General features: G+C 54.6%; 1 protein-coding gene across 1 annotated transcript in view; it reads left to right on the top strand.

Moving 5' to 3' along the window:
* Nucleotides 1-2306: 2306 nt before the first annotated feature.
* LOC130525304 (tetratricopeptide repeat protein 28-like) overlaps nt 2307-12230 on the top strand; it is a 76042-nt gene continuing 66118 nt past the window's right edge. The window contains 1 exon segment of the mRNA XM_057031920.1: nt 2307-3283. Within this exon segment, the coding sequence (XP_056887900.1) occupies nt 3257-3283 (27 nt within the window). The 5' untranslated portion in view covers nt 2307-3256.

Genomic DNA, 12230 nt, shown 5'->3' with positions numbered 1-12230 from the left:
AGACGCTGCTGTTTTTGGGCACAAAAAATAATTTCCTCACTATACAAGTTAAATACACGTTCTATTCATCATATGAATAAATAATGATTAATATTATGTTATATTAATAGTTCTTGAGAGCTAAAGAAGCATTTTGGATGAGAGGTGCAACGTCTCTGAGCAGCTCCAGGAACGTCCAGCTGACCTATTTTAGCATAACTGATCCGTATTTCACTGTTAGCTTTGACCCGGATCAGAACTTTTCTCCTGATGGAAGCTGCCTCTTTTCCCACAGATACTTTGAAAGCCACAGTGTTGTTTCCTGTATGCAGACATGGAGGTCGGTGGTTAGCCGTCGCCGCTAACTCAGGGCATTTTGCTCCTGATCTGGGCCATTTGGAGGTGGTGCTGGACGCTAGCGCCGGCTGTGACCCGGCTCTCCTCTGTAGACCAGCAGGGATCCTTCCTGGTGGTCCGTCGTGGTTGGTGAGGGTTTTTATGTACAATCAACACATATTTCAATAAAAACAACCTTTATTTTATGACAATTCTGTGTAAAAAGGCTTCCCTTCCCCCACCAGCAGTGGGGGCATCACACATGTCTCTCATCAGGGTCTCCCCAACAACAGCCAGGGTAGCATAGCCAGGGTAGCATAGCCAGGGTAGCGTAGCCAGGGTAGCATAGCCAGGGTAGCAGAGCCAGGGTGGTGTAGCCAGGGTAGCGTAGCCAGGGTAGCGTAGCCAGGGTAGCAGAGCCAGGGTAGCATAGCCAGGGTAGCGTCGGCAGCTAGCCAGCTTAGCTCTTAGCATTAAGCCATTAGCTGGACCAACCTGAAAACCTTGTATGACGTCCAGAGAAATGGTTTGGGACAAAATAACTCCAAGAGACTATAAAAAGGAAAATAGCAAATATAAATATAACATCAAGCTTTAAAACTCGAATTGCTGCCACTGAGTTATGGCTGAACAACAACACACCACCACCACCACCACCAACAACACAACAACAACCCCACTACCCCACCACCAACACCAACAACCCAACAACAACACCACCACCACCACCACCACCAACAACACAACCACAACACAACACCAACAACAACACACCAACAACAACAACACCACCACCACCACCAACAACAACCCAACAACAACAACAACACCACAACACCACCAACAACACCAACAATAACAACAACAAGCGTACGTCGTAGTACCGTAACATTGGGCGCTCTGGTCAACTAGAGTCTGTCTGGAGGTGAATTAGAAACTTTCAACTTTACTCACTGAAAGACGATGTTAAAGAGGATTTCTGTCTAAAATCAGACTATGGGCCTTGGACTAGCAAACAACCCTTAACAACCCTGACCCCCCCCCCCAGGAGTGGCCCTGGCTCCTGTGATGGGGGGGGGGGGGCAGAGTCAGACCTCCACCACCGCTCCAGGGTGCTGCTCAGCACCCTGAGATGGATCCTTGACTCAGGTTCAGACGGTGGCCCCCAGCCTTGGCGTAAATGTAATCTATTACTCTGAGCCGGTTCCTGCTCCCCCCTCCAGGTCCTGAGGTGAGGGGCAGCAGTGGGGGGGGGGGAGTTTGGAGAATCTGGGGGCAGTGATCCACCAGTATTGCCAGTCCTCCAGAGATGCTGGTCTGTCATTCAGGGCTGTGATGGAGGGTTTCGTGGGGACTGAGAAGATGCCAAAGCCTCTGAAGGTGGGGGGGTGGGGCGTGACATTTCTCCAGGGAGCTGTTGAAGGTCCTGGTGAAGATTGGAGCCAGCTGGTCCACGAGGGCCTTCAGACCCAGTCCGTGCAGCAGCGGCCCGTGTGTCCACCGGTCCGTGTTCATCCATGTGCCCCCCCCCCTCCCTGCAGGAGCTCGTCCATAGGACCATATGCTTGCATCTGCCCCCTCCTCCAGTTTGCCTTTGTCATCGCGTGACCCTGCAGAGTCCTGTGGCCCCCGCCGACCCCAAACCCACCCCAGCGTATTGACCGGCTCCGTAGGGTCCATTACTTTAAACCAATCTGATCCACCGGCTTATTGTTCAGAGTGATTCCACTTCACTATTGACCGTTTTCCCTCCCCATAAAGGCACAATAATGCCCCCCCCCCCCCCCCCCCCCAGGTCCAGGACCAGCTGCTGCACTGTGGTGACAAAACCGAATCCAGAACCGAGCCTAAACCAGCAAGACCAGCCGATCCAATCCCAGCATGACCAGTTTAACCAGCAATGAGCCCGGTTTTTTTTTTAGCTTTTTTATTTTCCCTTTTTAGGCGCGCAGTCAACTTTAGGTGCGCGTGAGTCGTGACCACATCGCGGGCTGCAGCGCGCGGGCCCGAACGTGTCCTTGAGATGCGCGGCGACGCGAATGTCACTTCCTGTCTGGACAACTCCGTCAGCTCCGTGCGTAAAAGCGAAGCGCGGCGATTTTCGGGCGCATCGGCGGCGGTGGCGGCGGCGGCGGCGCTATGACCCAGCTGCGCGCACAGCCCCTCCGTGGCGAGAGCAGATGTGGGAGTGCAGGCAGCAGGCAGCAGGCAGGCAAGTCATCCGGGGGCCGTAGTCCGGTTCGGAGCTGTTGCGGCCATCGGGATCTCCTCCGCTCCCCCTCGTAGGAATTCCAGGCATTTTTCCTTGGATCTCGGTCTTCCCATGGAAGTGATCCCGCGTCGCGTCGCGCTGGCTGACTGCGCCTGACTGTTCCACACTCGTACTTCCAAAAGTGTGTTTCAAAACGAGGTTTTCCCATCGTGGGGGGATTTTATTTTATTTTTTCCCTTTTTTCTCTTCATGCGGTCCAGCACACAGTTCGGGGTTCGGACGTTTCCCGTGCGGCGAGCAGCTCTGGACCTTATGGCGTCTCCTCTGGACAGCGAGGATCAAAAGTTGAGGACTATTTTTTCGCCTGTTTTCTCTCCGCGCGGCTCCTGGGGGCTGTGATCTCAGCGAGGCGGGACTGGCGCACATAACGGATTTACGCACAGGAACCGTCCGCCCCGGCGCGATCGGCCGACACCATCGATCTCTGATTTATCCCTCGACCTCGACTGTGGATTAAAGCCGTGCGTGATTAGTGCGGACTCTGCCTCCCCCCCCACCCCAACAAAACTGCCGCAAAGCTGAGACACGCACGTCATGAATCGCTTCTTGGGGAAAATATGCTGCAAAATTGAAGGAAGTGGAGGGGCAGCATGAGTCGCGCTCTGGATTTCTTTGAATCTACATTCCATTCTCATAGATCTTAATGCTGGTCCATTTTGGTGCACAAATATGATGAAATGGCAGCCCCGGAAGAAGGTAAGTCTGGCTCGTGAGCCCGCGTTTGACTGCGTCTCCTCCAAGGCTTCTCTGAAGATCAAAGTTGGAAGGAGGGTTTTTCCTTCCCGAGTCCAGTAGAACAACTAAATCAGAGCTCGAACCGCATCCCGAAGTTTCCCGTGTCTCCCCACAGATTCCCAGACATTCCAGTGTTTTCCCCTTGTGTTTGAACGATCGAGGGAGGGACAGATTTGGACCCAGCGAGTCCAGCCAAATAACTTCGAGCATATTCGCGGCGTTTTCCGCCGGGTCACCTCAGTCAAGCTGGGAACGATCCAGCCAAAGTTGGGAGGGGGACGGTCTGGATCCGAATGATCCGGATCCCCGGGCGCGCTTCAGTTGTTGCGCCACTTTTGCAGCCTTGCAAATGTCCCCGCTGCGCGGGACGCGAAAAGGAGTCGTTCCCGTTTCAGCCCGGACGCGTCGCCTCTATCGTTTCGTCCAGCAGGGGGCGCTTGTCCGACAAAATGGCCTCGTTTTGTAGAAGTGGCTGATGAAGAGCCAAAGCCTCAAACAAAAGGAGAAATGCTGATCCTGAGAAGGTTTCTGGCTTTGTGCTGCAGTTGTGGTGAGACAGAACGCACCGGCGCGGCCTCCGCTGGAGCGCTTCGCCTCCATCTGAACGGCGTCATCTCCCCACCACTGGGGTTTGGGACCGAACGCCTTTGACGTGTGTAATCTGAGGCGCGGCGAAAGCCGACGAGCCAATCTGAGCCTCTTAACGGCAGATTGTCAGCCGAGAAAATAAAAAGCGGCGAGCGCACCTTAATGATTTTTACAGCTGTGCCGCGCGTCTGCCAGAACGACCCCCGCGCCACTAAAAGCACCTCTGCACCGCAGGAAGTGATTCCCCGTCGGAAAAGAGGAGGAAAAGCCTCCCGCTGGGCCCGTTGAGTCGTTGACAGCTGGGGCCCAACACGAGACGTGAGCAGACGCAATCACGCCGCCACGGCTACGAGGTCGCACCATGCCGAGTTGCGTGGAGCTTCTCTGATGAGCTGCGTGGAACTTCCCACGGCGAGCCCGTTCCCTCCTAAAGGAGGAACCTTTTTACTGCTGCGCCGCTTAAACGTGTATCACGATGGCCTTGGCGGACTCTCCGGGTGCCTGTTCTAAAAGCTAGCGAAGGAAACGCTCATTTCCCCCCCTGAAATATATGTTGAACTGGCAACAGCTACATCATCGTGTGTGTGTGTGTGTGTGTGTGTGTGTGTGTGTGTGTGTGGTTGGAGCACAAATGATGGATTGCAGTGGTTTGGCAGCTTGGTGTGGTTTTGACCTGTTTGTACCTGACGCATGGAAACTTCCTCAACAGATGGTGAAAAGAACCCCCCCCCCCCCCCCCCCAACCCCCCGACAGAGTTGCTTCTGTCACCATCTGATCAGGAGCAGAATCCCAGTAAATGTGGGTTTTGGCGTAAACACGCAGGACGTGAATGTGGGGAAGGAGCGAGCGCTTGGTGGTGGAGCCAGAGGAGATGTTGGGCTGAGGGGAAACTTCTCCCCCAACGAGGACCCGATGCTCTTCTGGTGCTCAGACGGGCTCGCAGACCTTTCCCGTCCGCACCTCTGAACCTGTTCCTTGGCTCCTCACAACAGGGAGGCTGTTATTTATGAGGGCCCCCCCCCCCCCCCCAGGGATTACACTTCCTGGCGGCATCCCGGCAGCAACTTTGGATTTACAGAGACAAAACCCGTCAGGTGGGAGGAGAAACGCGACAGAATCCCTGGCAGGGAAGAGGAGGCTGCGGGAAAACGGCACGTCGGGAGCGAAAGAACGGGGGCAGATGGTTGGGAAGTATTGAGGTGAAGGGCAAGTGTTGTAAATGGAAGAGGGAGTGAAAGAATGAGATGCCCCGGAGTAATGAAGGAGGGATAAGGAGTAATTAGGAGTGACGCAACCTGCAGCGGGATAAGGAAACGCTCCTGGGCCTCTCCCCCGGGATGGCCGGGGAATGGGGGCAAGGGATCCAGCCAGGTAGGGATGGGGGGGCGTTAGAGCCGAGGACAACGTCAGCCGCACACACTGGGCTGCCGGATAGAGCTGATCCCAGCCTGCTGCCTCCTGTGGGGAAACCGTGATGGCGGACCGAGGGAAGGGGCCGTCCTGCCTCGCTGCTAATGTAGCGTAGCACTTTGTCCTCCGCACACGCTGCCTCCAGACGCCCGGGAAGACGCTCCCGGGAGCCCGTTGTCAAAATTCCGGGGCCATCCATCTGCTCCCAATCCTCAGTGGCAGAGCGGCGTGTTTTCCCAGTGCCGACGGACGTCTGATGGGACGTGGGGAATGCACAGATTGATTTATACGTCAACGAGACCATTTGTATGTTTCCTCCAAGCCTCCTTCCTGATTTGTTCCAGCTCTCCTTTCCCCTCCGCTGCTCCCGTTCCAGCAAACGGAGCCGCGTTTGGGTTTATCGAGGTCGTTGTTCCAGGGGTGTGGTCAGCTGCCTTCGGCGTGCAGGTGCCGGCCTCTGGGGACCCGGCTCACCGGGCTGCATCGGGGGCCAAAGCTTTCCTTTCCCCGAGCTCCGTTCCTCGCCCTGTTTTCATTGCTTAAGCTTCTGTTTTGTGTCCACAGTCTTGGCTTCATAGGAAAGCTAGTGTTTCAGACCTAACGTGGACCAAAACATGTTTTGGACGAGGGCTGCCGGTGGCACCGGAGACGCGTCTCTTCTGAAAACACAGAGCACTTTTCTGGGATTCACAGGGCTTCGCTGCCAAACCCACAGTCTCTACACATTCCTTTAGAACTCCACGCTGGAGCGGGTCCAGGGGGCCGGTCAGTTCCGCCTGCAGGCCCTGCAGCTGTCTCCAGTCAGCACAGCAGCGTACACTGCAGCATTCATGTGACACGTCCGCCCGTGCACCGTCTAAAGAGCTCCTGCTTTCTCCAGCCTGGCCGGAGAAGCTTGGAAGAGCGTCTCCAGCGTCACCCTGCCTCCGACGGATGCTGCTAAATCCTGTCAATTCCACCTTTTCCCGCGTCAGAGATGGGATTCGTAAGCTCCTCTTTGAAGGCTCAATTCTCCAGGAGCGAGTCCATGGCCAGCGTGTCATTCCCTGGCTCCATGGTGCCGTGTGGCACCCAAGTGGAGACCAGGCTCATGAATAGGTTATTGATTATTAAACAGGAGTTGATTAACAGCAGAAGGCTTATGACCCCGACGCCGAGGGAGGAGGGGATGCTTTGAATCCACATCTGCAAATGAACTAAGGGGGGTTGAACGCTGGTCAAATGATCCCATTTAAAACGGGATTCACCGGCTCCCCCCTCAGCGTCGACAAGGTTCAGCTGGGATGGACGAGGCCCAACAAACTACGTTTACAGCTGCGCCTTTCATCTCATTGTGAAGAAGGAAGTCAGACGCACTGTTCCTCACCACCTCTGGGACACGCGACAGCATCAACTATCGTCTAACGTAGCTAATTTCCATCTGAGCACCTGCCTGCAGAGCACGTTAGCATAAACCGAGCGTATCACCGGCGTACAGGAGGCTTTGATCCACAGTCTCAACCACAGCATCGGCCAAAGGCTTCTGCCCCAGTAGCGGGTTGAAACGTCCCCTAAACGCAGCGTCCCGCTACCGTCCATGGCTCCTCGGGGTTTTTGGAGTCCAGCAGTGTTCATGCACATGGGAAGGAGAGGCTGCTCTTCCCTCTTGTCCGTACGTGAGGCTTTTGCTCGGATACTGCCAGGAACATGTTTATAGCAGCTAAAGTATGTAGGCCAGGACCACTTCCATGTCCTCGCTGGGCTCCTTTCCTAAGGGACATTCATCATTCCAACGTATCATCGAATATCCAGTATCTAGAACACCGACGCTACTTTAAGACGCTACTTTAAGACGCTACTTTAAGCATATTTCTGTCTTCTGCCTCCTCCCCCTGGCGTCCTTGGGCGCCCCGGCAGCGTTGTGGGTGTTCCTGTTGCCTCACACACGCCGGATCCTTCCGCTCGCCGCTATGTGTCGCTCACGTTTGTGACCTCAGAATGTGCCACGCCCTGAGGAACGCCGTACGCCTGTGTCCGTACAGTCATTGTCAGCCCGCGTGTGTGTTGTGTGTGTGTGTGTGGCAGACGCAGCCCAGTCCCTGCGGGGTGAGGCTACATTATTTTAAGTGCCGCTGCCTTTATGGCCTCATGTTTGCCGTCTGCCACCTGTCTCCGCGTTCTGCTTGATGAAATCATGCATGTTTAGCGCTGATTGCTTCTCTGTTTTCGCCAATAAAACATCGCTACACTCACTCGCTGCAGTCGCCCCGTCGAGGGCGATAAGGAAACGGATACACGGTCGCCCACTGGAACCACAGCTTCGGAACACAACAGCTGGTGCGGCCCTTCATGTGTAAAATTGGCCCTCCTGCAGCATGTGTTAGCCATCTCCTCCCCATCAGCTGTAAACACTGTTGCTTTATTCCCAGGCAGTGACGAGCTTTTGTTCCCGGTCACGATAAAGTAAATGAGAAGAGTGCAGCTGAGGTGGAGCTCAGATGTTCACAGATGACTCTGGACCTGCCGAGGAGGGATTCTGGAGCGTATTTTCCTGGAATGCCTGTGAATGGGGAGCGTTGTTGTGTGTCTGACTGCTCTTTTAGAGCCACGCGGTCCTCTAGAGCAGCTGGGGGTGCCTCTAGTTCCGGGACGCGACCCTCTCACCGGAGGAGACGCGACCCAACGGTGACAGGAAGCATCGTAAAAGTCCTTTCAGTGACGCCAACCCTCGCTGAAGCAGGATGGGCTCACACCTGAGCCGCCGTTGGTGTTGGCGTCCACGCGGAGGTGCGTCAGCTGACGCCTTCCAGCCCTCGGTCGAACCTGCCCGAGGTTCAACCCCCCCCCCCGGACTCAATGTAGAGCGCATGTGTTCAGCAGCCGACACGCGGGTGCTGCTGTCTAAATGGGGAAGCAGCAGGTGCGTACGTGCCGACGTGCTCGTGGACCCTGATGAGCAGGCGGCACCTGTGGCCAGTTGCTGTTGGGGAGCGTGTTTGGCTGAACCTCATCTGGGTCTGCAGAGCTTTGAAGACCCCGTTTATTGGTCCCCCCTAAAGGCCTAATTTAATCTGGAATTAAAGGCCTGACCCGTGTCAACACCTGACCTGTGCTACTGCGTTACTTGTGCTGAGCTGATGCTCCACTGCTGCGTTACTTCTGCTGAGCTGATGCTCCACTGCTGCGTTACTTCTACTGAGCTGATGCTCCGCTGCTCCGTTACTTGTGCTGAGCTGATGCTCCGCTGCTGCGTTACTTGTGCTGAGCTGATGCTCCGCTGCTCCGTTACTTCAGCTGAGCTGATGCTCCGCTGCTGCGTTACTTGTGCTGAGCTGATGCTCCGCTGCTGCGTTACTTGTGCTGAGCTGATGCTCCGCTGCTGCGTTACTTGTGCTGAGCTGATGCTCCGCTGCTCCGTTACTTCAGCTGAGCTGATGCTCCGCTGCTGCGTTACTTCAGCTGAGCTGATGCTCCGCTGCTCCGTTACTTCTGCTGTTACCTCCTGTTCAGGGAATTAGCATGAAATGATCGGGGTTGAGTGCCTGGGATTTGATGGGGGGGCTGTGGGGGGGGGGGGGGGGGGGGGGGGTGATTAGAATATGGTTTGAGTTAATTAACTCCGATTTTTTTCAAGCCCTCATCCTGTCTATTTGTAATCTAATTACAGTTGGTGCATTTTCCAAATCCCATCAAATGAAAATGTAACTGGTCCCATGGGGGGGGGGGGGGGGATGTGTGTGTGTGTGTGTGTGTGTGTGTGTGGGGTGGGGGGGTCAGGCTTGCATTGACACCCCTCCCCTGGAGGCTGGGGCGGGGCTCCGGAGCCAGTGAGCAGCAACACGGGCCAACAAACGTTGTGATTAACGAGGATTTTAAATCAGTGGTAACGATGAGCTCTAAAACATCTGGAAGGGATGAGTGCAGCTGGCTTTGTTATAAACTGTGTTATAAACTGTGTTATTACAGCGGCGTAACGATGTCTGTGGACGTGGGTCAACGTTCCTCCTCCGTCCCTTCTCTCCTCATGAACGTTAGGAGCAGGACTTGTTGGCGGTACTGTGAGGTGAAGGTCATGTGACCACCTGAGGGTCATGTGACCACCTGAGGGTCATGTGACCACCTGAAGGTCATGTGACTCTCTGAAGGTGTGAAACTGGGCTTCCTGTTCACTCCTCAAAGGAGGAGCTGTTTGGCTTCTTCTCTTCTTTTGGCTTCTCCAACAACAAAGCTGATTGTAAACAGACGGAATTCTAACCTTCGTCCCCCCCCCCCCCCCATCCCATAATAAACTCCCCAGAATGGAGCAAACTTCTCCATGCTGACTCCCTTATAATATATCTGAATATCTGAGCAGCTCTTGTCACGCTGGCTGATTGGGGGGATCAAGAGCTGCTCTTCATCCTCAGCCTCTTTGGAAAAAAGGAAGTTAAAGGGGAAAAATGCAATTTAAGCACTTCTGCCCCCACCCCCCCCCCCCACCCAGAAGAGGCTGCTGTTACTGCCTACGTCTCCGTTTCCTCTCCCTCATCACTTATTTATTTCTTTTCCCTCCCTGTCTGAACTCCAACCCCTGTGCTCCTCTCAGGAAGGAGCTAGCATTTCCATTTCCCTGATTTGAGGCAGGTGTGAGCCCGGAATTCTGGCGGAATACTGCGGACGCGCCGCTCCGGCTGTAGTTTGCTCCTCGTTAACCCGCACGTGTACACAAGCATGTAGTGCACGGCCAATGGAGCAGGAGCAGACAGCTAACGCGGCGGCACATCGGGCTCGGCGGCTGCCTAAGTGATGAAAAATATGGGGACATTTCCATTATTCCGATTATTCCGCGACTGTGTAGATCCACAAAGGCATTAAATTAAATATCTGCGGAGCATAAAATTAATTCTCAGACCTCTAGAAAAGGTCAAAGGATATCTTCAAGCTAAACCCGCGTTTAGCTTCTTGTTTGAGCGCCAGCGCTAATGCTGGGTAAGGAGCTAGCCACTGTGGGATTGCTCTGTCCGGCCATACATTAATCCGACTTTGAAGTGGGTTTTAAATCTTTTGTGGCTGACTGGAGATTAGGGATGAATTTCCCTTATTGTTCTGAGCCGTTTCAGACGGGCGTGACTCGTGCCGCCCTGACCACGCCGGGACGGCGAATGTCTTAGCTAGTCGTCCCAGGCAGCCTCCCTGCCCGTCTGGAGGGCGTCCTCTTTGCTGCCGCCACCCAATTTGTCGAGATGGCTCCTTGAGGATTGGCGCGCTCCTGAGTGGGGGGGGGGTGTTTGTCTTTGGAGGGGGGGCGATTATGAAGGCAGATGAGACGCCAAAATGCAGACGATCCCTAATCTCTTTTGAGGGCCGCGCCCCCTATTGGGTTTCCCCACCCCGTTATCTCATCATCCCATTTCCCTTTCATTCAAGGTCTTCCCGGCGTCCCGTTGACCCCTCGTCCCCCCCCCACCTCCCCGATTTCCCTTCCACTCTTCATTATCTCGTCCCTGTTTGATTTTGCCGCTCCCACCTCTTCATCCGTCGCCTCTCCTCGCTCTCCCGGCACATTTCTAAAGGGTGGCTGGCGCCGCGTGGCCCCCGTGTAAATATGTGGACTAATCTGGGCTTTCATTAGCTTGTGTGCATGAATATTGCATGACTGCTCCTCACCAAGACCACTCTTTTCCCGCCTTAATTGAAACCTTATATAACCGACGACGCTCACAAGTTTTTCCGGCCCCTTAAAAGCTCCTTTCCCGAGGCTGCTCTGATCCATCCCGGCCTTGCATCCGGCTGAAAGCCCTGTTTCTTAAATGGACAACAATCAAAAGGCTCTTTCGGGCGAGGCGGAGCGGCATGTCAGGGAACGAGGTTAAACGTCCTTCGGCGAGGCGGCGTCCTCCCCTGTCAGAGCCTGACAGCCCGTGGGGGAACGGGGAGCGAGAGCTGGCTGGGATGAGCTGGAATTGGTTCGGAATGCCAGAGAGTAGACGAAGCATGGAGAGCCCCGACCTGTCTGCCTTTAGTGCACGGAGGGGCGTGCATGACAGGCGTGCACGTTGCCCTGAAACAACAACACAACAGCACAACAGCAGGCAGGAACTGAGCGTGCTAAATGTCAGAGCTCAGCTAATCGCGTTCGCTCTGCTGGTAATCTTCTCAAGATTGGGGCTCGAGGGGGGTGGGGGGGCTGCCCCATGTTGCCCCCAGACATGTTGCCCCCATCAGGCAGCTAATTTTATGCAACCCTGATCCCGCCTGTGAAGCGCAGGAGGCGGGAGAAGTGGTTATTATCTCCAGGACGGTGCCAAAAATACCAGGAACTCCAGTGGAAACTCTTGCCTTCAGAAAAGCAAGCGGCCCATTGCCATGGAAACACGTTTCCCTCCCTACATCCCATTTTTTTCCCCCAACAGAGAGTAGCCCACAGCTTTTTTTCCCCTGTGCTTATTTCAGCTCATATGTGCTGGAAGCCTGGAAGCCTGGAAAAACATCCATTTTTTAATGCTAAAGAGGGAAGAATTCTCCTCACTTCTGTCCTGACCTTGTTGTTGTGACATTAAGCCACATTATTCCTCCGCTGCTTCCCTTTTTCCCGGTTTTCCGTCCCCCCCCCCCGCCGCCCCGGTAAAGGCACGTGCCCCCCCCCCATTTCCGTCCCTCACAAATGGAAATGAGGCACTTTGTGGCAGCGTGTCAAAGAGCAGCTGATTGAACATTAGCCTGAATGGTCCAGTAAATGTTTGCAGATTAATCATTTATTCATTTATTTATTTATTCAAATCAGCCCAGATATTTGCCTCCGGAGCCAAGAGTGCACGAGAGAGAGAGGGATGGGGCAAGAGTGCACGGGAGAGAGAAGGATGGGGGGGGGGGGCAGCTGCTCTATTAGCCACATGCTAGCACTGTATCGATCATCACTGTTGCTGAGGTCAGCAGAAAAGCAAGATCAGG

The sequence above is a fragment of the Takifugu flavidus genome, chromosome 5, assembly GCF_003711565.1.
Source record: "Takifugu flavidus isolate HTHZ2018 chromosome 5, ASM371156v2, whole genome shotgun sequence".
Taxonomy (NCBI): domain Eukaryota; kingdom Metazoa; phylum Chordata; class Actinopteri; order Tetraodontiformes; family Tetraodontidae; genus Takifugu; species Takifugu flavidus.
Note: the sequence above shows the minus strand (reverse complement) of the source record. Positions and strands in the feature narration are given on the sequence as shown.